Source organism: Misgurnus anguillicaudatus, chromosome 20 (genome assembly GCF_027580225.2).
Source record: "Misgurnus anguillicaudatus chromosome 20, ASM2758022v2, whole genome shotgun sequence".
In the NCBI taxonomy this organism is placed as follows: domain Eukaryota; kingdom Metazoa; phylum Chordata; class Actinopteri; order Cypriniformes; family Cobitidae; genus Misgurnus; species Misgurnus anguillicaudatus.
In genome coordinates, this window is record NC_073356.2 from 38,910,300 (window position 1) to 38,935,157 (window position 24,858).

The 24,858-nt window shown below is 35.7% G+C and overlaps 1 protein-coding gene across 1 annotated transcript; it reads right to left on the reverse strand.

Moving 5' to 3' along the window:
* Window positions 1–176: 176 nt before the first annotated feature.
* On the reverse strand, window positions 177–23,623 carry LOC129455917 (venom phosphodiesterase CdcPDE). The gene is made up of 24 exons (XM_073858696.1): window positions 23,466–23,623; window positions 22,988–23,081; window positions 22,782–22,907; window positions 22,384–22,515; window positions 20,957–21,011; window positions 18,305–18,402; window positions 18,134–18,213; window positions 17,720–17,839; window positions 17,128–17,237; window positions 16,037–16,102; window positions 15,787–15,863; window positions 13,058–13,162; window positions 12,840–12,962; window positions 12,708–12,739; window positions 10,363–10,560; window positions 9,961–10,048; window positions 9,715–9,887; window positions 9,592–9,637; window positions 6,470–6,624; window positions 6,007–6,142; window positions 4,751–4,828; window positions 4,482–4,614; window positions 815–971; window positions 177–709 (listed from the first exon to the last, which is right to left on the reverse strand). The coding sequence occupies exons 1-24, from the start codon at window positions 23,496–23,498 to the stop codon at window positions 536–538; spliced, it is 2,589 nt and encodes an 862-aa protein (XP_073714797.1). The 5' UTR covers window positions 23,499–23,623; the 3' UTR covers window positions 177–535.
* Between the last annotated feature and the right edge of the window lie 1,235 nt (window positions 23,624–24,858).

Here is a 24,858-nt window from a genome sequence, read left to right on the forward strand (position 1 = left end):
GTTTAGCAACTAGTCAGACCATTAAAAAAACGAAACTGGAAGTAAAGTTTGGATCCAGACATGTATCGCATCAGCACACCTGCATCCGATGAAACCGTCTATACATGTATATGTGTTTCTGGGATCAAACACCTGATCTTTGTATGGCTAGTTGTGTGTGTGCGTGTTTGTGTGCGTGTGTGTGCGTGTGCGGTGCGTGTGCGTGTGTGTGTGTGTGTGTGTGTGTGTGTGTGTATAATGTGTTTTGTTAGTGAGCAATAGGAAGAGTTGCTGTCTGAATAGACGGGATGTTTTCATGGCCTAATTCATCAATGAAAGAGAAAGTTTGTTTTTGTGAAGTCAGTTCTAGCCGAGATAAACAATCACAATTTGACAGAGTTATAGTAAAACTGAAACGGATGTTTACAGATTATTTTTATGAGAGCAGTTCATTAGTTTTAATGTCCTCTATTCATCAATCCAAATAATAACAAACTCATCTCACACACGGGTCAGTGTCTGTATGAGTGAGCAGAAGAAAGAAAGTGCTGCTTCTTTAGGGTTTGGGATGAATAGCAGCAGTGGGGCGGGTCTTAAGACGAAGGAGCTCAGGGATTGGTCGGATGCTGTCTTGGAAAAAGTCCAATCCAGTGATCCATTCAACATCTCTCACACGTGATTGGTGCATCCAGAGGAGAGGCTCCACCCACTGTGACTCAGGTTGATCATTCTGCACACAATCAAATGTTCACTATCATCAATAAATCACAAGTGCGTGTATATAATGAAGTTTTATTGTGTTGTTGTTGTTGTTGTGTGTTTGTGTTTTACTCACAGAGCAGCTCTCTGAATGATCATGTCTGTGAGGTATCAGGAAAGAAACCGTCTGTAGTTCTTCATTACACTCGCTAACTGTCTGTCTGACATCTGCACAACTCGTGAGAACCGCAAAATAATGTGTGGGGATGGGCACGCTCGTACCTGAGACAAATCTAAACACACAGTCACTGTTACAGTATATAAACTCAACCATCAGACTAAATACAAGTTGCCTGGAAAAGAAGATGGAGTTGGAGAAATGTAAACTTGCCGCAGGTCAATTCACGGTCACTAGTACAGGAGGGGCAGCCGCTGGCTGGGTACATGTTTGAGCTCTTTTTATTTAGTAATGTGTGATTTTTATTTAAGGCAAATTTATATAGCTTATTTATATATTTAAAGATTATTCACTAAAAAAAGTTGACTTAACTTACATTTTTTAAGGCAACTTGCTGCACAGCTTTTTTGAGTTTACTCAACTCTTGGATGATGTAGTTCAACTAACTCAATTTACTGAGTAAAGTCTACTTAAACCAACAAGTTGAACCAACCCACTGTGCTGTCCTCTACACTGAACAATCATGGTAACAAAGACCAAACATCATTCTTTCAAAATAACTCTAAATACAACATATAACTAACATTAACAACATAACAATATAAATAAAGCCAGCAAACATTAAAACAGTCATCTATTAACCAAAGAAGTAAACATGTCACAATGCATGCTGGGAACTATTCAGACCATTGTTTTTTTTAATTGCTAGTTCAGATTACTAGCAAGTTGGGTAAACGAATAAGACAAAAACTCTAAAAAACATTAATCCAGTCAACAAAATAATATTTATTTCATTCACTGAAGACGAAATAATGAATTGACGCCCTTCAACAAAAAATCTTTGTTCAAGTTACTTAATTATTTTTGTTGAAAGAACATTTAGATTTTTTACAGTTTGTTTTGTATTGTTAAAAGGGTTGATTTGAATTCCTGTCTGTTGGTTATGATAATACAAAAATATGAGAATAAAAAGGGGGGGGGGGGGCGGTCGCGGGTCGGGTTCAGGTTGCTGATGTTGATGTTTTGGGTTACATCGGGTCCAGGCTTTAAAAGCCACGGTCCGGGTCAGGTCAGGTTGTAATTTTCAGGCACATTGAGAACTCTATAAGGCACTACATCAGGATATTCACGTGTAGAAGTGTACTTTTAAAAGTGTAAAAGTACTAATATATATAATCATTTGATTTGGATATTTTAAGAACATAAAAAACTTTGTGCAGCTTTAATATAGTAAAACATCTTTAAATGTCAAAAAAATAAATAAACAAATGTAATGAGTCTTCAGGGATGTGCTGGTGAGGAAATTTAGCCAGAGATTAATAAACTCATTTGAAACTTTAGACCTTGAGGACTTCCGGTCTAAACACCGTGAGGATGGGCACATAGTGAGAGAGCTTCCGGTAGAACCAGAGGAATGAGAGAAAATCCCCCATACAAGTCAAATAAATAATTTCATGAAAAGCATAGAGAAGGGGACAAGAGCCATAACACCACTTAGAGCAATAAAAATCGTCCGAAGACCGGGGGTAAGAAAGACGGGGCGCAGCAACATTAGCAGCTAACAGGTTTAAGCTAGCAAACAACGTGGAGAAATGGCTGACTTGGAGCTGATTATTTAATTGTAAAATCTCTTGAACTGAATTGTAATTAAAGGTGGAATTCCATGACAGGATTGACTGGTTCGTTTGAGACTAACTTTTCACCTTTGAATTCATTTTTTTTAACTACTTATATTACTTTACTATGCGACTGTTGCGTCATGTTCAGTTCTATGTTTATTATTATGTTAGACGTTCATTCCCTGCCGGTTCTTGCAGGAAGAGGAAGCGTATCAGGTTTCTGAGCGGGATGAAGGGGGGAATCACATAGATGCAAAACAGGTCTTTAAAGATAACATCATTTAATATACATGGAGTACTCATAAATGAAGGGGGAAAATCTTCTCAAAAATAAAGAAAGATAGAATTCAGATAGATTTCTTGCAGGAATCACATCTTAATGAAAAATAAATAAAACACTTTTCTTCCCATGGATCGGGAAGGAGGAGTGGCGACCACAAACAAATATCAGAACAAAGCGAAGGCAGATTTGTTATGGTTACGAGCAAAATAGAATTAAATGTGATAAGCCTCCTTAACGTGTATATCCCTCCCGGCAGTGACTGCTCCTTTTATAAACATATAACTGATCTAATTACAACAAAAAGTCAAGGGATTTCAATTTGTGGTGGATATTTTAATATCCGATTAAATCCAAAAATTGACTCAACAAACGGGAAACCTGGCATCAAAAACATTAGTAGAAGATTAAATAATTGGTTGTGTGAAGTGGATTATTGTGGACTTGTGGTGAGAGATAAAGCTGGTGAGTCGAGATTACTCACATTACTCACCCGCTCATAATGTCTACTCACGCATAGATGAATTATTTATGCTTAAAGGAGATCTTTGTAGGGCGGATAATTGTGAAATAAAAGATAGCATGCAGCAGTATATCAGACAATAGTACCATCTATATGTCAGTCCACGTGAATAATAAGAAGAAATCCACTCTCTGGAGACTGAACTTAAACATTCTGAAAAAAATTCAGCAGTGCCTCCTAAAATACTATAAAATATTATACTCCCAGCAATGACATTATGGCCCAGATTAACCTCCCACAGATCACAGATGAACAAAATGGAAAATGAATAACTAAAATAACAAAAAAGAAATTCAGTCAGAAATCAGGATAATGAATTTCTCCAGGGACTGACGGTACGAAGAATGGTACAAAGCAATTCAATATCAACAATATAAAACATTTAATTGGGTTTTGGAAAATAAAAATACCCCCCCCCCATGTTCTCGATTATACCTAAAGACGGGAAAGACAAATTGGACTGTGGGAATTACCGTCCTGTAAGTCTTTTAAATAATGATTATAAACTATTCACCTCCATATTATCTAAAAGAATAGACTGGCTTTGTCAGATAAAGACAGACAAAAGATACAACCAGGAAAACACTGAGTCAACGGATTAGACAGAGATCGGATATAAAGGGGTAACAATGAAATCTGGGAAGAAAAACTTTGCTGAGGATTTATTGATTTATTTAACACAACCTACTCAGACACTCCCAGAACTATTGAAATTACTAGAGAAATTTGGTTTTATTTCAGGTTATAAAATTAATATCAACAAAACTCAAATATTAAAATGTAACTATGATCCACCAGCCTCGATTAAGATCATGTACAATGGCAAATATGAAATATTTGGATGTCTTTTTACCTAGGAACTCCTAGAAGACTGTACGACATCAACTACGGTCCATTAAATTCAAAGATAAAATGTAATATTCATAAATGGAACGTTATTCCCTTTTTGAGTTTTAAATTCCTGCATAGAATCAATCAGGATGAATATTCTTCCACGGATGCTATATATCTTATTCAGTGTCTGACAACCAAAGCAGTTCTTATTATGGGACAGATTAATATGTGGCAAGGAAAAAGATTTAGTTTCAAATTCAATCATTTGCATCATATTCATTCCAAATAGGAACAGGACAAAATGAAAATGAATGATATGAAGTTTAAAGATCCTTTACTGTGTAGAAATAGATGTGTGCAGATACTTACTGTTGTATTTGTTCTGGAGTATCAAAGCGTCCGTCATAGTCATAATCATAAGCAGGTCCGGTTACTACATTAATACTGTTATACTGACGTGCGTATTTCAGCAATAAAACCTCCTGAAAATACTGCCACACTTCTGCAAATACACAAAACACAACACAATAAACATCTCAACACAAGTCAGGCAGAAATCTAACAGATATGTGTGTGTGTGTGTGTGTGTGTGTGTGTGTGTGTGTGTGTGTGTGTGTGTGTGTGTGTGTTACACTGACTCTTGAACTGTGGGTACATGGGCACAACATTACTGAGGGTCAGAGAATCAAACTGTTCTTCAGATGAACTGTTCAGATCTGTAAACACACAACATTCATGCACATGTCAGTTTTTATCTGTATGATATTGTGTTTATAATTCAGTTTCACAGCAGCACAAATATTGATGAGTTATACTGCATTCAGTTTTCCCCAATAAAATTCCCACTAGTATGGGACCCTGTCCTATCTTCATGGCTGTCGGATGGAAAACGCTCTCGTGTGCATCACTAAACTCATCTTAGAAGCTTTGATTTTGTTTACAGTGTGTGTGCAATATAATATGTGTTCATATTTCACTTGTAAAAAAACACATTCTTTTTCATACAGTTGACGTATCTGTAAAGCTCTGTCCTAAAAACATGCTGATGTATTCCTTCTTCTATGAAGTCCCTCCTTCAGAAATACTTAATGAGTTCTGATTGTGGTTTATTGTGTTGTGATTGTGTTAACTGGTTTATTGTGTTGTGATTGTGTTAACTGGTTTAGTGTGTTGTGTTAGCTGGTTTATTGTGTTGTGATTGTGTTAACTGGTTTAGTGTGTTGTGGTTAGCTGATTTAGTGTGTTGTGGTTGTGTTAGCTGGTTTATTGTGTTGTGATTGTGTAGCTGATTACTAGTATATTCCTGGGCAGAGTTTAGTCAAAACAGTAAGTAGAGTGCCGAGTCCAAACCGGCCGTTTGCCTGGCATTGAACTTTGACCTTTATAATTTCATTTATGCTCTAACCTTACACACCAACTAAACTTTGGAAAATGGCATTAAAAAATGTGATCTTTAAGCAGTGGTTCTCAAACAAGATTTTTATAAACGATAAAAATGAATTGATCATACAGTTTATGTCATTAAATCTAAATAAAAATAAGGCTACTAACCAACAGCATTACATTTAACCATTTATAATGTTTTGTTTAATTTAAATTTTAAGTTTTACATTGCGTTATGTCATAAATTTTCTTTATGAAAGTATGCACTGTATTCAAGGGGGGACCGCACACTGAAAAAGTTTGAGAATCACTGCTTTAAAGGAAGTGATGTCACTCAAGACCTGTCAATCTGTGCATGCAGTCTCTCTCTCTCTCAGAGGATTTACAGTGATTGGTTCTTTTTACTGGAACGCAGGAGGACTAGCGGCCATTCTGACCCATGCGATCTCCCCATTCATATCAATACCAGTAATGCATTTTATTCATCTTAAATATATTTGGTATCACTCACTGGGTGGGTACAGGAAAGCGTGCGTGATGTTGCCAGCATTATTGTACTGCTCACATGTAGCGCTCTGATCGGCTGGAATCCTGACATCTGCTCTGAGACAATCTGAGATCATCGGAGATGAAGAACTCCCCTCAACCTACACACACACACACACACACACACACACACACACACACACACACACACACACACACACACACACACACACACACACACACACACACACACACACACACACACACACACAGTATGTTCAGTCATGTGGTCTCATCACAGTGATGTTGGTATTGTGTACTTATATAATCACACAGTTTAACACACAGTTTGTCCAGTGTTCATGGTGTTGTGTGATACTGTTTTGGAGGATTGAGTATTGGCCAATCATGTCTCTATACGATGTGTAAATGTGAAAAATGCATGAATGTGAGAGTGTGTATGTTTGTGTGTGTGTGTGTGTTCTTACCGGTTTATTCACAGTAAATGTACTCCACATTGGTGTGTGTGTGTGTGTATTATAGGCTGAGATGAATCCATGCTGATTCAGAATACAGTATTTAACATCCTTCTGTAGAACCCGCAGCCGCCCAAATAACATGTGTCGCCTTTCACTGTCTGCCACTGCACACACACACACACACACACACACACACACACACAGACGCACACACACTTGAAGCCAACACATTGAAGATACTAAATTGTATGATAGTACATTTTTCATATCTTGAACATTGTTGTCATGGTAAGGTGATAATTAGTGACTCTGGCTGTGTCCCAATTCAAAGTCTGGGTCTTTGAAAATGAGTACTACTACTCGCTCTTTAAAGTTGGCAGGCTCGGAAATCCACGAATAGAACTAAAATGAGACGGTTTAGCCTTTGGAGGACACATAATTTGCGTCACCTGTTGTACGCGCCTGTCAGCGGGTGACAGCAGAGACATTTCTGACTTATTAAAATAAATATGAAACCAGAAACATATTAATTTATTTTATACCACGGGTCTGTTGAATGCTTTATTCTGATTTGTTGAGAAATGTTCCACAGGTATGCATTATTTTTCGATAACCACACATCTAACTTGTCAAATGTCTTAAAATAACCACCAGATCAATGTTTGTGGTAACTGTGATGTAAGAGGAATAATTGACTCCGGTCCTTTAAATTATTTGAAAATAATAACTCCGCTTCGCGTTGTGACGCATTACCACACTCTTAGAAAGGATGTGTCTTTGTGTGTTAAGCTTTTAACTATGTGTAATTTTGTGTTGATTTTGTCTTAAAATATAACACAAGTTGTGTTAAAAGTAACACAAAATGTGTTGTTTCAATAATAACACAGAGATTAACACTAATGTGTTGTTTTTAACACATCCGTTCTAAGAGTGCACTTTGGGTGTGCATGATTTTCTTATAATTCAATGGCCCGTTGTCAATTAGAAAATATGACAAGTTGATGTAGATTAAACTAACCAACAGTGGGCTCTATCTTACACCCGTCACAATGCAGCGCAATGCGCGACGCAAGTGTCTTTTGCTAGTTTCCACTCTGCGCAATTATCCACCCTGCACATTGTTGGCGCGTTGCTATTTTGAGGCAACTAAAATAGACTACTACACCATTGACCAACAAAAACCTGCTCTTAAGTCTAAAGTCAATAGCGCAATATGTTTTTTTGTTATTTAAAGAGCGCAGTAGTAATATGCGCCTATAAACGGGACGACAACGCGGGTTTGCTTAACACATACATGAATGCGCAGTAGCACAAAAACGCTTTTAAATATAAAAGATTAAAGGATTGAATGTAAAAGATTATCTTCGACTCTTGGACATAAATGAGGAGTGATTATGAGATTTTAGAAGACACAAAGAGCTGCTTCACCTGCAGCATCGTGAGTAAATAAATGATTTGCTTTAAACAATCTGCATCTGTTTATAAATGTTTTTTTTTTAAATGCTCCCTCACAGATTTATTGTATATGATGACTCTGTTCCTGTGGATATGATGAGATGAGAAACATTTTTAAGTAATGCTTAAAAAAACCTGACGCTGTCCAAGTGCTGAAACGTGCGGATAGCCGTTTGTAAATTCTTTATCTCCTGTTTGTTACAAATAAAGTATTTTTAGACTACAAACCTTTTCTTACATACTTGTAAAATATTTTTTGATGATATTGGAAAGCCATTTAAAGCAATTAAAAGCCTGCTTTTTTAATTCCATGACTAAAAGAAAACGGGTCTTAAAGGTTTTAATAAAAAATAACAATTTCAATACAAGTGAAAAACAACACAATTATTTAACATTAATCTTAAACTGGGGATCTTCTTCCTCCACTTAGTTTTTCAGTTTACAAAGTCCGTCATCTAAATAGGGATTTTTTTTGGCCCATTTTTGCCTTTATTGATAGACAGTAAGTGATTGAGAGACGACAGGAAAGTACAGGGTGAAGAGAGGGGTATGGGAACGGCAAAGGACCTCGAGCCGGGATTCGAACTTGGGTCGCCGGAAGTGCGTCTGCACCATATGTCGGAGCAATGTCCACTACACCATCGGCTCCGACGTGCAACAGGCTTTTAAAGGGGATGAGAGCTGAGACCACGCGTTCGGCACACAAACCATTTTTCCCATTAAATTAGCAAAAGTGGATTCGGACACTTATTTAGACTGTGCACTGTGCCGTTTAGACAATGCGCTTAGATTGTTAAAATAGGGCTCAGTATATCAAATGAATCAACCTTACACAACATAATCAGAATAATATTAATACAAAACATAACTTGTAATACTAAAACAGTGACAAGAAACTTTGTTTCTGCTAAATACACACTTTTATTTAATAAAGCTTTTAAATGTTACATTTAAATTATTCAGCCATTACAGGTGCGCAGTGAATCTTGGGATAGTCTCGGCTGTGAAGGATCCATTCGTTTTATCCTTAACAGCGTGAAGAAATATGGACGCATAATTTTAAGCATCCTTCAAATGAGGACGACCTTACTGACCTTCAGTCGTGCTGCTGTGACGCAATCGTTGTAATGCTGCTTACAAACCAAACACAAAGCATCGCTTTCATCACTCTAGATTACTCACAGGATTTAACTTCGCCACATACAAGTTTGCATCTATTTGTGTCTTTGCATTGACTTTATATGTAATCTACTCGTTCAGATGGTTGAATCTGGTGTCTACGCCCCATTAGAGAATACAGCCTTTAAATTGGGACACAGAGTCATTCTTTAACTAAAACATGCAACAAATCTCTAAACTTTCTGTTGAACTTTACCACTTAAGGTTAAAGAGATTGTGTAGTTTTTCCTGTTAAAGGACATAAATGTGTTATCACACACACATACACACACTGTTATCTCTGCAGTCATGTTCAGTATCTGGTATTTTAATATGACTAAATGTTTTTGAATGGCACAGACAGCACTTCTGTCAACACAGCTGTGCAAGATCTGCACACATCAGAACCCAAAAAGCTTTAAAGAGTTTCACAATGATCAGCGTAAATCATCTGTTGTTCATCTAAACCCACGCACGCAATGTCTGAATACAGATCAGTGTTTGTGATGTGTGTTTACCTTGTGCGTCTGTGAGATTGAGTTGTGAATTGGGGTTACTTCCATTCTGAAACACACAAACACACGATAATGAGTTGTATTGTTTGTGTTATGATTGTGTTAGAGTAGATTGTGTGTTTGTACCAGTGCAGGACAGCTGCATCCCAGTGGATGTGTGGGCTCCAGGCTGTTCAGAGGACATCGGCCCGGTCCGCTCTGTTCCTCGGGGTGATGGGGGGAGTGCGGTGGTGCACGCAGCAGGTGGTTCAGACTACCATGAGTACCGTTATTATGGGATGGAGTGATATCCAGCACATCTGCCAGGAAGATTTGTAATGAGATGAATGATGTTCAGCTGTGTGTAGTTGTGTTGGGTTTGTATCTTCTTACCACACATGAGGTTATACAGTTCAATGTTAGAGAACGGATCCACTTCTGTCTGAAAGAGGAACTTTGGTCCTAAACTGAGAAACACAGCCTGAGATAAAGAGAGAGAGAGATTAGACAGATGAATTATGGTATTTTATGTATGATAGATGGTAATTTAGTTAATTTCCCAACAGTTGTATGTCTGTGTGGTTATATTTATTAGGTTTTATGATTTTATGTTTAATAAAGCTACCATATTGTGCATAATATAACATCTTGCCAAACAGACTATAGTTGAAAATTAGCCTGTTGGCTAACACTGGCACATTTACAGAAATTTTTATTAATGTGCACTGTCTTTAAATAAATAAATGAAATGGACATACACAGAGGAAATCAATCACACAAACACTGAAGACAAACCTGCATGCTGTAGACATCATTGTCATATCCATGTGTTCCCCCTGAGCAGAAAGTCAGAGATCCTGGACGTCTCTCAAACAGCCAGCGTGGCTCCACGATAACGGCAACGTCTTCGATTCGTCTGTTGTTGGCGTAGTGTAATCTCTTGGGCAGGTGATATTTCAGATACGGCTTTATCTTCTGCTCTGTGCGTTTACACTGTTACACAACATTACACTTTTACACACGACTGTCTTACTTAGTATTTTTGTCTTGTTTTCAGATCTAAAAAATCTTAAATCAAGACGCATTTTCTTAATGAGCAAAATGACCTAAAAAATATCACATTTTTTTGGTCATAAAACCTGCAAAGAAAATCTGCCAATGGGGTTGATGATTTTTTTCTTGAAATTTTCTTGGAGAAAACATTTAAGATTTTTAAAAGTGTAGACCTTACTTTAGCCAGCATGACGCTTCCAATATTTGACATAGTTTAAAGCACAGATGTTTAACATTTCAATCCATTATTTCCAGAAGTGGACAGTATTTTACTTTCTACTTAAAAGTTATTTATAAGCAGAGGCGTCAGTTTGTGTTGAAAAGTGGTGGGGACAAAAGATCAGATGAAAAACATTACAGCAGGAAGGAAAAAATATTGAATAACGGTGCATCAAAAATGGTCATAGTGTAGGCCGTCAACAACACAAAAACCCTCAACAATGTCGACTGCACACATGTAACAGTACCTACAACACCAGCTCAACCGAACAGTGCCAAAGCACAATACCGTAGAAAACAGCAGCGCGTTTAGTCAATGATTACAATGAAATTCATTACATATGTAAAAGAAAACACACTATAAGAACACAACTCAACATATCATACCACAAAACCAATCATACACTGCAAAAAAAAATATTTTCAAGAAAAAATGTTCCTTGTATTTTTATCTTGTTTTCAGTAAAAATATTTAAAAATTCTTAAATTAAGATGCTTTTTCTTGATGAGCAAAATGACCTAAGAAAATAAGTATACAAAAAATATACAATTTAAGTGAATTTGTGCTTAAAACAATCAAAATAAATTCTGCCAACTTAAATTGTATACCTTTTGTCTAAAACTAGACTTATTTAGGTCATTTTGCTCATCAAGAAAAAGCATCTTAATTTAAGAATTTTTTGATATTTCTACTGAAAACAAGACAAAAATACTAAGTAAAAAAGTCATGTTTTCAGTGTCGCACAGGTGTTGTTTGATTTTTCAGAACATTCTAACCAAATGCTTTCAAAAAGTGTTGGGGACAAAATCAGCCATTTCAAAAAGTGGTGGGGACACGTCCCCAGTGTAAATGACACCTATGTTTATAAGTATTCCCATTTTATCAGGTTTTTTTGTAAACATACATTCCAAAGCATATTAACAAAAATTTTACTCCACTACATTTCATAAGTACAAGTTTGAGTTGTACATTTAATATTTAAGTACATTAAACATCTACTACTTTTTTACATTTACTAAAATAAAGGTACTTTTTACTCGAATAAAACTACAAAAACATACAATTGAATGTAATTAGGTATTAAATCTTTTTTTAATATGAAATATAAATAAATAAACAGTATAATTTTATGCTATAGAATGTAGTGACGTAAAAGTTTTCCCAAGAAAAACACTGATATGAGAAAACTCTAGAGAATGTAACTAACTACTTAAGTAGTGAAATATCAGGAAATATTATTTAACATGATTTCTAGACAACATAATGAGGTCGTGTGACCACACCCAGCAAGCAAAAACCATGACACAGTGAAAAGACGGCTAATACAAACCGGCTTTGAGTAACTCACTTCTACCCGTTCTAACCTTGAATTTGGTTAAATGCCAAAATAATTTGGAGATATAATAATAGTATAATAGTTCATAAATGTGTTTAGAAATGTAATTTGTTGGTTTAGTGCAAGGTTTATATAAGCGTTAGTTATATAAGATACGGTTAAGAAAAGATTGACTTACTTTTATAAAATAATGCTTATTAAAAAGATTAAAACCACTGCATATAAATAAATAATACAATTTAAATGGTACATTTAGAGAAATATGATGGTCTTTTGAATGTTAAAATGCCTCTGCTGGCCAATTTGAGTTTGAGACCTCTGATGTAAGCAAAGTCAACATGTGTTTAAGGTGTTTGCTTTCATTTCTTTTACATGTTTTAAGCATAAGCACATCATCTATTCTTGGGCTATGGTTAGACACCTATTAGACTTTTTTTTAGCCAAAGTTGCTGGACAATGTCACTGTTTCTCAGTTTAGTCTACAGTATAGTGTGCAGTGATTGTAGATTCAGTTGTTTGTCAAACACTTACTGTCATATTAGCAACAAGTCCAGCAGCGTCCACTGTAACACACACACAATGACACACAATGACATTTTTACACACTTTTATCACTAGCACCTTTCTGTAACAGCTGTGTGTAGATGTGTGTTTTATACTTACACGTGTGTGTTTTATTATTTGCTCTGATTCGTCCGAATGGTCCCTCATTAACATACAGATGATTTATATCACCTACAAAATCCTGCAGAACTTCCTTACGATCACAGCTGGTTTCCTCCATACCTACACAAAAAACAACACACAAAAACACAATCTTTCACTCTCTCATATCTGCACAACACACACAAAGACAATCTCACACTCTCATTATGTGTTACCGTGATCTGCGATGATGATGATGTTGACACACTGATGAAGATTGAGTTGTTTAAGTCCATTCATCAGTTGACCGATCACTCTGTCCACAGCCTGTAGAGCTGCGATCAACTACAAACACACAAATTAAGTCAATATGAATCGTTTAATTTTCAAATATATCAATCGTATTATCAATTACCAGCAACCAATCACAGCCGCCACAGGGATGAGATATTTTTGTAGGCAAAACCCAGAAGTTAGCATTTTAGCACTTTTGGTTAACACCATCGTCCTAAAGTCAATATTGCTTTAAATGGTAAATGGACTGCATTTATATAGCGCTTTTAACAGACCTTTGGCCATCCATATTTTATTGCTTTAAATGGGTTTCGTTTCCCCTAAATGACTTAAGTAAGATGTTGAGTTCGCTCCAATATATTTTCACATTTTATTCTACAACACCATACACACAATCCTGACTTTTTAACTTGTTGGGGATTTTAAACATCGAGCTGTCAAAAGCCTGGTGGTGATGATGTTGAGAGACCGTGGTGTAGTTCGCATGTAAGATTACATTTTTATTTCTAGTACACACATTTAGACTTCCAAAATCATAAAAGTTGTGTTCATTTCTGAAGATTATCCTGTTGGACAAAATCCAAATATCTGTAGGAATAATGAAAAGGCTTTATGGTGAGGGAACCGATGTCCCGCTAACCTCTGATTAGCCAACAAAAATACATCATCTCTGTGGTGCCAAAATATAATACAGTGTACAATATGGCAATGCATTTCTCTATTTATATGAACCAATAATTGTTGGAAAATTCAATAATTATACATTTTGTCATTTCCTACAGTGTAATTTACATTTTTAATGCTATATAAAATAAACAATTAAAATGGAAGTGTATTACTTGAATTGATAAGACGGGTTATACATGGTCAATCAAAAACTGTTGCAAAAGAATCATTTCAACAAATATGGCAAAAAAAAAATACAAAACAAAAATATGTTTTAAATATAAAAATTATAACCTTCACATTTTTTCCTGGCCAAAATATAAAGTTTGTATATGCAGTAAAATATATAAGCATAAGTATATTTTTGTAGTTAAAAATATATTAAATTTTATCTTTTCAAACCTGTTGTTTACTGTTTTGTAACATACAACGTTTTTCTTTCAATACGATGTAAAAATAAATGCTTTAAAATATATTGGTGGATTTTTTTTAAATGTTTACATTTACTGGTAGGACACATCATATTCATTTACTGTCACCTATGACACATAATAATCTTTATAAACGTTATAAGTGTTTCTCTGTTTATGTTTCACTTCATGTGTCAGTGAATATAATGACATCATTTAGCACTGTCACTCTTATGTTTCTAACACCTTAAAGGATTAGTCAATTTTCTTAAAAAAAATCCAGATAATTTACTCGCCACCATGTCATCCAAAATGTTGATGTTTTTCTTTGTTCAGTCGAGAAGAAATTATGTTTTTTAAGGAAAACATTGCAGGATTTTTCTCATTTTAATGGACTTTAATAGAGCCCAACATTTAATACTTAACACTTAACAGTTTTTTTCAACAGAGTTTCAAACGATCCCAAACGAGGCATAAGGGTCTTATCTAGCGAAACGATTGTCATTTTTGACAGGGAAAATGAAAAATATGCTCTTTTAAACCACAACTTCCGACAAGATCCGGTCGTGATGCGCTAGCGTGACCCGATGCAATACGTCATGACATCAAGAGGTCACAGAAGACGAACGCGAAACTCCGCCCCAGTGTTTACAAGTGTGTTGAAAGAGGACCGTTCCTACGTTGTTGTATGTCAACTGATACTAATTAATGTCTTTGTGTCAGTTTATTGTTTAAAATGGTCCGCAAATGTGAGTTTTATATATGTAACACGTGACCTCCCTACGTCACTACGCACTTACGTTAGGTCGCCCTGGACCGGACCTAGATGAAAAGTTGTGGTTTAAAAGAGCATATTTTTTATTTTTCTGGTCAAAATTGACAATCGTTTCGCTACATAAGACCCTTATACATCGTTTGGGATCGTTTATAGTCGTTTGAAACTCTGTTGAAAAATACTGTTAAGTGTTGAGTTAAAGCAACACTATGTAGTTTTTTTACCTTTAAATAATGTCTCTAAAATTATTTCAGTGATAGAACAACTTTTAACTGGACAAATTGTACTTTTGCTGCAACCTGAGCAGCCTCCTAGCTGCTACAAGCACACTCTGAAAGTGGCAGTGGAGGGTAGAGCACACAGCCCTGCCCCTCCCCCTGCCTGCAGAAGAGGGTCTGATACCAGGCACTGTTGCGCTTTTCAACCACATGGGGGAGCTGTTTACATGGAAACTACATAGTGTTGCTTTAAGTGTTAAATGTTGGGCTCTATTAAAGTCCATTTAAATGAGAAAAATCCTGAAATGTTTTCCTCAAAAAACATAATTTCTTCTGGACTGAACAAAGAAAGACATCAACATTTTGGATGACATGGTGGCGAGTAAATTATCTGGATTTTTCTTTTAAGAAAATGGACGAATCCTTTAACATCAACATGTTGGTCACACCTTTGCTGCAATGCATTTTTAAATCCACCCTGAATTTTGCTACATCCATTGTGTGATATGTAAATTAAAATGCATTTGGGGAAATTGATAGATTGAATGGATTATTTTGCTACAGTTTGTTTTTGTGTAAAGAGTAAAGTATAGATTGTGTTCTCAACCCTCCACTGACCGGTCCAAATTCATGTCCAGATGAGTCCGGTTCCTCCAGATAGAGAGTTAAGAAGTCTGGACTACACAACACAAGACAATGATAATGTGCTCAGTTAAATACAAACAGGATTGTGTTTTTCATTCTTTTGTTGGTAAATAAACAGGACATGATTTCTCCAAGAACATTGAGAAGAGTTTGTGTTTGATGTCTTTTATAAAGCAGTGAAATACAGACACAGATCATCTCATTTACCGTTTCTCCTCCGGTAACTGCAGCCACTTTAGAACTGTTAGGACTCGTTCTTCAAACGGCACATTACTACACACACACACACACACACACACACACACACACACACACACACACACACACACACACACACACACACACACACACACACACACACACACACACACACACAGAGTAATGATGAGATGAGATTGTGTTATTATGATTTACACAGGTTGAAGTTCAAGTCCATTTAACGCTTTGCTGCCTTCCTAAGGTTTCATTTTATTTGTTTTTTTTTTTTGTCATATTTGTTACACTTAAATGATTCAGATCTTGAAACTCATTTCAATAGAAAATAAGAAAATAAAAAAATGCAGTTTTTGAGTCATGATTTTATTTATTTAAAGGTGCGGTAATCTGTCATTTTTATTGTATTATATTGTTGTCTGAGGTCTACCTATGACATTTGCGTGGTTTTTACATTGTAAAACCTCAAAAACATTGAGTAATAGGTTATTTTGTACCCTGTTGGCTGGATAAATCCTCTGTATTTATGGGCTATGTGCATTGAAGACTTAGAAGTAAACCGCTATAATTGAATAGTTTTGAACTCCTCAGTAATGGAGAAATGTTTTGATGTGGAAAAATGTCAATTATTTTGGCTTATTTTAGGCACAAATTCACTTAAATTTGATGTTTGTTGTCTAAAAACTAGAGTTATTTTCTCATCATGAACACTGACCATAAATGAGATAATTACATGTTGTTCTGGGTTACTTTATGATCTCCTGAATGAGTCACTTTATAATTTTGGTATTCCAGTCACTCCTGGAAAGTTCAGTACTGCTCCAAGTTTTCTCTGTTTGTGTATAAATGACTCTTACTGGGTTGACTTGGAAAACCTTAAAAATGGCTTTGCTGCCGTTTCCAGACCTCAATTATTTTCCACACACGTTTGGATTGCTTTTATCCTTTCATTCATTGAACTGTGTATTTTATATTATACTACAAATCTGAATCATTTAATTGTGATAAATATGTGAAAAGAATCAGGAAGGGACAAATACTTTTTCACAACACTGTCTGTGTGTGTTTGTGTGCTGTATACACACCCATCATATTTCATGTAGATATCAGGATAACTCCCGTTTATGGCTACATCAGATCCGGGCCAGAAGAACGTTCCTGCTTTTAATCCCTGATGCTTCACTGTGTGCCATATCTGAGGTCAGAGGTCACAGGATCAGAGCAGATCTAATCAGCAAAACATCTCTACTGAAAAATCCAGCTAAGACCAGCATAAGCCAGTAGCTGGTTTAAGCTGGTCCTCACAGCCTGGCAAAGCTGGTCAAGCTGGTGGGTCAACTGGTCTTCCAGCCTGACCAGCTAAGTCCAGCTAGATCAGCTTATAAAGTGACCAAAACACAGCTAGTCCAGCTTGCTACACAAGCAAAACCAGCTAAAACCAAGCTGGGAGACAAGCTTATGCTGGTCTTAGCTGGATTTCTCAGTAGGGTCTGTGTTTGTGTGTGTGTGTGTTTGTGTGTGTGCGTGTATGTTATGTTTGTGTGTGTGTTTGTGTGTGTGTTTGTGTGTGTGTGTGTTTGTGTTTGTGTGTTTTTTTGTGTGTGTGTGTGCGTGTGCGTGTGCGTGTTTGTGTGTTTGTGTGTTTGTGTGTGTGTGTGTGTGTGTGTGTGTGTGTACCGGTTGTCCTTGGTACCATCTTGGATTGTCTTTCTCACTGTTGGACAGACTGAATGATGCATTAAACACAGGATCATACATGTTATTATCCACCAGACCATGTGACTCTGCATACAGGCCCTATACACAAAAAACACACACACACACACACACACACACACACACACACACACACACACACACACACACACACACACACACACACACACACACACACACACACACACACACACACATAAAATTGTGTAGTTATTATTTTCCACTGCTCTTCTGTGAATGTAATGATGTAATGAGTTATGTGATGATGTGGGGTGAACCCATCTGTAGGTTTTCCATCACTGGTAATGAAAGAGAAACACAGTGTTCATATGCAGAGGAAAGTCTTTTGTGTTTGATGAGGTTAAAACAACTCACTGTGACTATTGAGTAATGATTGGGGAAAGTTTTACTGGGAAAAACAGCCTGCATGAACGGTGAGGATGTCCCGCACTTTCCTAAAACACAGATGTACAATCTATAGTACAGTACAGTTTTTTTTCTTCATGAATTGTGTGTGTGTGTGTGTGTGTTTGTGTTCATACTCACTTATCTTGTCTAGTACTGGCACCAATGAAGACCACGTCTGTAGATATTCAGCTCTTAACCCATCCAGAGACACCAGCAACAACGGCTGACGCTGAAAACTAAACACACACATACATACATACATACAGACACACACACACACACACACACACACACACACACACACACACACACACACACACACACATACATATGTTGGCATATTTTATGAGGAAAATGTTATAGACGCAATTTATTTTTTACAAACTGTATATTCCCCTAACCTACCCCAGTCCTTAACCCAACCATCACAGAAACCTGTTAGCAGTCTTTGGGTCATTCTATGAAAATGGTGGCTTTCCTGTCCCGGCCTCAACCACCACGAAAAACACTTAAACGTGTCAGATAATGACACAAAATATGTTGTTTGTTTTAATTGAAATGTTTTATTATTAATGTAAGACAGTTATATTGCAAACCATTTTTTATGTATATTGTAGAACACGGTCAGTACCATGAAATTGTCTTGTCCCTCGGATCAGGAGTTGTGGTTTAGTGACATATTTTGAGTTAAAAAAAATATTATTCTCCCCCTTTAAATGTCATAATACAAAGGGAAGTAGTTCAGTTATTTACTTGAAAAACTAAAATATCAACTAAATATTATAAATAATTTACAGGGAATACCTGTCCCTCAATTTCATGTCACTGGTATTACAATTTATAAAAATCACCACTTTGAAAAAAAATCAACTTTCTCGCCAACTTCTTCCTCGGGTCAAAGGTTCATTGTAGGCATTGCTGTTTTGAAAAGCACATAGTGAGTGTGCATTCTCTCCTCATCTTTTAGCAATTTGATAAATAATTTGATAATTTCATGCGAGGACTTAAGATGTGTCACTGGTGTTACTAGAGTTTATAGTAAGGGGAAAGGACATTTGATTAATTAGATGATTAAGTGATTTATTTACAATTTAAGAAGTGTGGTTTGAGCTACTGTGCCGCAATCTTAGATATGTCATTGTGTCTGTAGATTTGTCACTGGTGTTATCGTCACTGGTGTTACTGTTGCTGCTTTCATTAGTAAGCATTTTTAGGATATCATCGTTCAATTTTGATCACTCAACCTCAATTATTTTGAATGTGAAATAGAAAAAGGTCACACTATAGAACTTTACGCATGCCTGTTTAAAGTAAATTATTACTAATCAAGACAATTTCTTAATATTACATTCACTTTTTCTGTCTTTCATTATGTATGCAAATAAAATAGTCAAAATACATTTTGGGAAGCCTGAATTATCATCTAAAATATATTAACATCAGTGACAAAAAAAGCAGCACAAGCTTTTTTTTATGTAATGTAGTAAAAATATAAAAATACATGAAGCTGTAATTTAAGTTGATTTATAATGTTAAGAGGTTAACTATTATCTGACTATAAGTTTTGGTATAGACCAGTTCAAAAGATGTAAACAACACTGGTCCAAAAGCACTTCCTGTTTCCGTTTTTTAACACTAGATAAACGTTGGGATAAAATAAACCAACAGAACATATAAATCTGAATTAAATGAAGTTAAACAAACATCTTAAAGATAATAATATATGTGAAATAAAAAAATAACTGTCACAAACTGTAACAGGAAGTGTTTCTGGACCAGTGTTGTTTACATCATTTGAACTGGTCTATAAAAAGTTGTCTGTTCAAAAAGCCACCATTTTCATAGAATGACCCCTTTAATCCATGATAAACTACCACAGTATGATTATTAAGATGTTGAGTTTACACAGGGACACGTCCTAATCATGTCATTATACACAATTCATTGTAAACCCCAGACAGACAGACAGACAGACAGATATATGAGTTGAGTTGTGGTGATTTGGGTGTGTGTAATATTGAATAAAATCCCTGTAGTGATCCTTTAAACCATCATTCAGGAAGAAGAACAGATGATGTGTTTGTAGCTGTGTTGAATCATCACAATGATTTCTTCAAGTTTTTGACTGTCTCACACTATGAATATGTACTTTTCTAAAGACTTCAGATGATGTTTTAGTTTGGAAACTCTGGGATTGCGCCGCAGTCTTGATAGCGTTCATGTGTCATCAAAAACACCGTTATCATCAGGTGTAACCTAAATACTGAATAGTTGTTGTGCAATGAAATGACAAGGAGGAGACAAGTCTGGGCTAAACTTTTACAGAAATGAGGAATAAACGGCATACAGACACAGAATACACTGGCACAAGTAATTGTGCATTTATGCAAATAAAAAAGGCAACTACATCATCAGGTGACATCAGCGGCACGCGCTGTACTCCGCTCATGAACGCGCACTGAACGATGACGGAGGAAAACAAATAGTTGAATTAAATTATTCGTTTTGTTTTCTTTGTACACAAAAGTGTTCTCAGCACTTCATCATATTATAATGGATTGACTGATGGCACAAGGACTTTTCTGACGATGTCTTTCATGCTTTTCTGAGCTTGATTGTGTAAATTAAACTGCAGTCTATGTGACAGACACAAGCCTACTGGTTTCATCAAAATATCTCAAAATAAGTTCTGAAGACAATCAAAAGAACGACACATGCGTAAGTGACTTATGATTACATTGTCATTTTGGGGTAAACTAACACTTTAATATGTGTGTGTGTGTGTGTTACCTGGCAGGACATTGAGGTGAGATCATATTAACACATTCATCTTGAACCCATTCTGTGTCTCCTGCAGTAAAGATCAAACATCAGATATTTCACAATCATACAGGCAAGTTTTATGATCTGATAATATTTCCGTTTTTTCCGTAACTGACCAATCACAGCATGTTAAATCTACAGCCATACGTGGGTGATTCTCACGAAACCATTGAAACACCACGGCCTTAATGATTTTAGCTTTAAAATTTGTAATATAGGAACATTAAAAAGCATCAGAATTAACCCAATACTGTGTTCTACTTTGCACTATGTGTGATTTCAACATCAGAATTTATAATTGTAAATTTTATCTCATTTTCTGCTGAAATTCTCATTACCGCAATGTGTCCGGCTGTGTTTGAACATGCGTTATGTTGTAATTTAATCAAATTAACACAAAAATATTAAGAAAAAAAATAAATGGATGTTTTGCTAGACTACTTTAGATGACAGAAAAAATATTTACTGAATATTCATGTATAATAATAATGAAGAAAAATGAGGAAAATGATGTGTCCATGCCTGATGTTCTCATCCTCCGCAACACTTTTTGAGAACAGTTTAAGCACACATACAGAATTTTAATAAAGTTTGATTTTGAGTGACCAAGCACATGGACCAGTTACTTCAAGATGGCTACCAGGTAAGATCATTTTTTTACAGTTAATTTGAAATATTGTCTTGTCAGAATGCTTACACGACATTTTGATTATCATTACCGCAACAGATGCTTATTAAATGTTATACCACGGGTCTGTTGAATGCTGCATTCTGATTGGCTGAGAAATGTTCTATGGGTGTTAATTATTTTTCTGTAAACCGCTCACCTATCTTTTCAAATGTCTTGAAAATAGGCACCAGAGCAATGTTTGTGGTAACCGTGGTATAAGCGGAATAATTGACTCCGGTCCTTTGAATTATTTGAAAATAATGCACACCTGCATTCGCGTCGTGCCGCATTACCACCTTGGTGTGCATTATTTTCTTATAATTCAATGGCCCGTCGTCAATTATTCCTTACTTAATTTAATTAATAGAAGCATAATACTTTGATTTTAAATGCATGTGCAGAATCTCCAAATTATGTTCTTTCAGGTTTGTCATGTCATTTTGAAAATATGTCAGTGTTGATGTTTTCTGACTGTTGCGGTAATGAGATTTTTTAGGACTAATTTTTTAAATTATGTTACAAAAAGTGTTAAATGATAAGTAAAAGTTTTTAAATTAATGTTCCCATTTACTCCAGACTTTGTTTTTCAATGTCTGGTGGGAAAAAAAGTAAATTTAAGCAATTTTTACATTTTCATGAGACCTTTTTTAAACCAAGTTTTCGTGAGAATCACCCACATACAGAGAAGCACTATCAACACACATGATGAGAAACAGAGAGATGATGTCTCCTTTACAGATGATGTTATAGTTAAAGCAGCAGTCTCCAGCAGTGATGCAGTCATGAGAACAGTGACATTTACTGTCAGACAGACGACTTTCTCCACATCGAATAGATGAACATTCCCAGCTCTGACCTATAAGAGAAGATATCACATCATCACATCTTAATCATATCAAGATCACTTTTTGTCCAAGAACTTACCAGCTGTATATTTGTTTGTTTTTAGTTTGTATTTAATTCAACATGGTAATAGATTAGAGTTGTTTAAGGTCTGATGTTAGTGCATCATCACAGCTGATCTTTGATATTAATGTTGATTAAAAACAGTGAAAGATCAACAGAGATGAAGTATTGGATTCATATGACCTGTGCGTGTACTGCGGTGAAGACGTCACTTACTGGGCTGGAGACAAATCTCCTGGTAGTCATAGCAACAGTTGTTACTGGTCACACACTGAGCATCACATCGACACACTGACTTCTCATTCAATGGTTCATAGCAGCGGTTTCTACATGACATCAACACATCTGACACACATACAGAGTCACACATTAGGTCAGTGTTTGTGTAGATGGAGATGTTTGTGTGTATGTGATGTGTGTATCATCTTTATTCTTGCAGTTCTGTAGCTGTAGGCCGAGACCCAAACCCAAACCTAATATGATTGTGACCACAGAGACGGACAACACCACTGAAATCTACAAACACACACACACACGCACACACACACACACACACACACACACACACACATCAAACACTTGACATAGTTTAATTCAAGCAGTGTGTGTCTGTGTGTGTGTGTGTGTATCTGCAGACCAGAATGTTGAGTTTAAATAATCTATTATTAAAATAATAATAATAAATAATAATAATTTTATTATTACAATTCTGTTAAAGTAATTAAATATCTGTGCATTATTATAAAGACATATGGATTGATCTGATACCAAACAAAACTTTAACAATCCAGTAAATAACACTCAAAGATAAAGACTCTTTAATATGATCAGATGAATCTAACCGAGTCTTTTTCATTGTTTTGATTTGTGATCTTTGGATGAAGAAAAGTCTGAACTCACCAGCACAACTTTCTTTCTCTTCTTTAAATCCATGCTGATGTTCAGAAGAACAGACAGACACTCAGTCTCAGGTGTGTGTGTGTGTGTGTAAACTGTAACACAATTCTCATAAAGTCCACAACAGATCAGAGTTCTCACGCTTTACAACCTCGACGTTAACAGGGCCGTTAACAAATAACTTAACATCAAGATTTAACCCCTTAACTGTTACGTCCCTTTTCATATAAATGCACTATACAACATTAAATTAAAGTTTAACCATTTAAATGCCACCTTCATGTATACGGGGCACCTGAGTTTACTTCAATCATTTTGATGTCAATTTTAATGGAGTCATGATACACTATATATTGTTGGACAGGTCTACGCCTCTAAAATAACTTTATTCAACAGGGTTTTATCAAATAAATGATGTAGGGAGAGTAAGTGATTCATTTATAGAAAGCATGTGCCTCAAAATATTGATAATCCTGCTAAATGTCACTATCCCGCCAGCAGGACTCCTACACATGTGAATTTTTATCTAATCATGACAAACTATATATCAGTGGAAAGCTGTAAAAGTCTAGTTTTCATATATCATCTCATTCTGTGGAAAAACAATAATGTAGTGAGAGTTTTTGTTACTTGATCCCTCCCAATGCATATTAATTATTATGTATTTATAACACTATATCCTATTATACATATTCAAAAATGTTGACTTGACAAACTGTATATCATTGGAAAGCTCTAAAAATGTAGTGTTTATATTTCAGTAATAATAAAAATTCAGCGACAGTAATGGATTAATTAAATAAATGTTAATAGAGTATGCAGCAAAGGAATGACACCTAGTGGCTGTTATTGGTAAAAGAAACAGAAACCTAAGTTTTTTGTCATTTTAAAGGTGGGGTGCATGATTTTTGAAAAAAGAAACACTTTGGAAAAGGGAATCAGGTCACCTACCAAAACACACTTGTAGCCAATCAGCAGTAAGGGGTGTGTCTACTTACTGACATCCTTGCCGGGTTGTGTATGTGTGGGGCGGGTCTATTAAAAGAAGGTCCAGATTCTATTGGGGAAGGGGCGTGTTTGTTTATGTGATTTCAAATATCAACATTGCCTTTCGGGGATCATGCACCCCGCCTTTAACTTGAAATTTGGATCAGAGCTAGTTGAGACTTGTGGCTTTATGTCTTTAGCATTTTGGGTGTAAAACATTTTCATTTTTATATACATTTAAATACTTGATTGCATTATTATTTAAATTTTTTTTTTAAATACATTTAAACTGCTGTAAGTATTTTTCTGTTTTATATTTTCACTTCAGTGAAAAATATTAAAGTGTCTTCTTTAAAACAAGAAATCAACTTTTCACCCCACACTGAAAAAGGCGACGTGACAGTAAAGG

Coding starts and splice junctions, on each gene's coding strand:
- LOC129455917 (XM_073858696.1), bottom strand. CDS start 23,498: ATGGATTTAAAGAAGAGAAAGAAAGTTGTGCTG. Junction 22,516..22,781: donor GGAGATTTGTCTCCAGCCCA/GTAAGTGACGTC, acceptor CTTCTCTTATAG/GTCAGAGCTGGGAATGTTCA. Junction 17,238..17,719: donor GATGGTACCAAGGACAACCG/GTACACACACAC, acceptor CTCTGACCTCAG/ATATGGCACACAGTGAAGCA.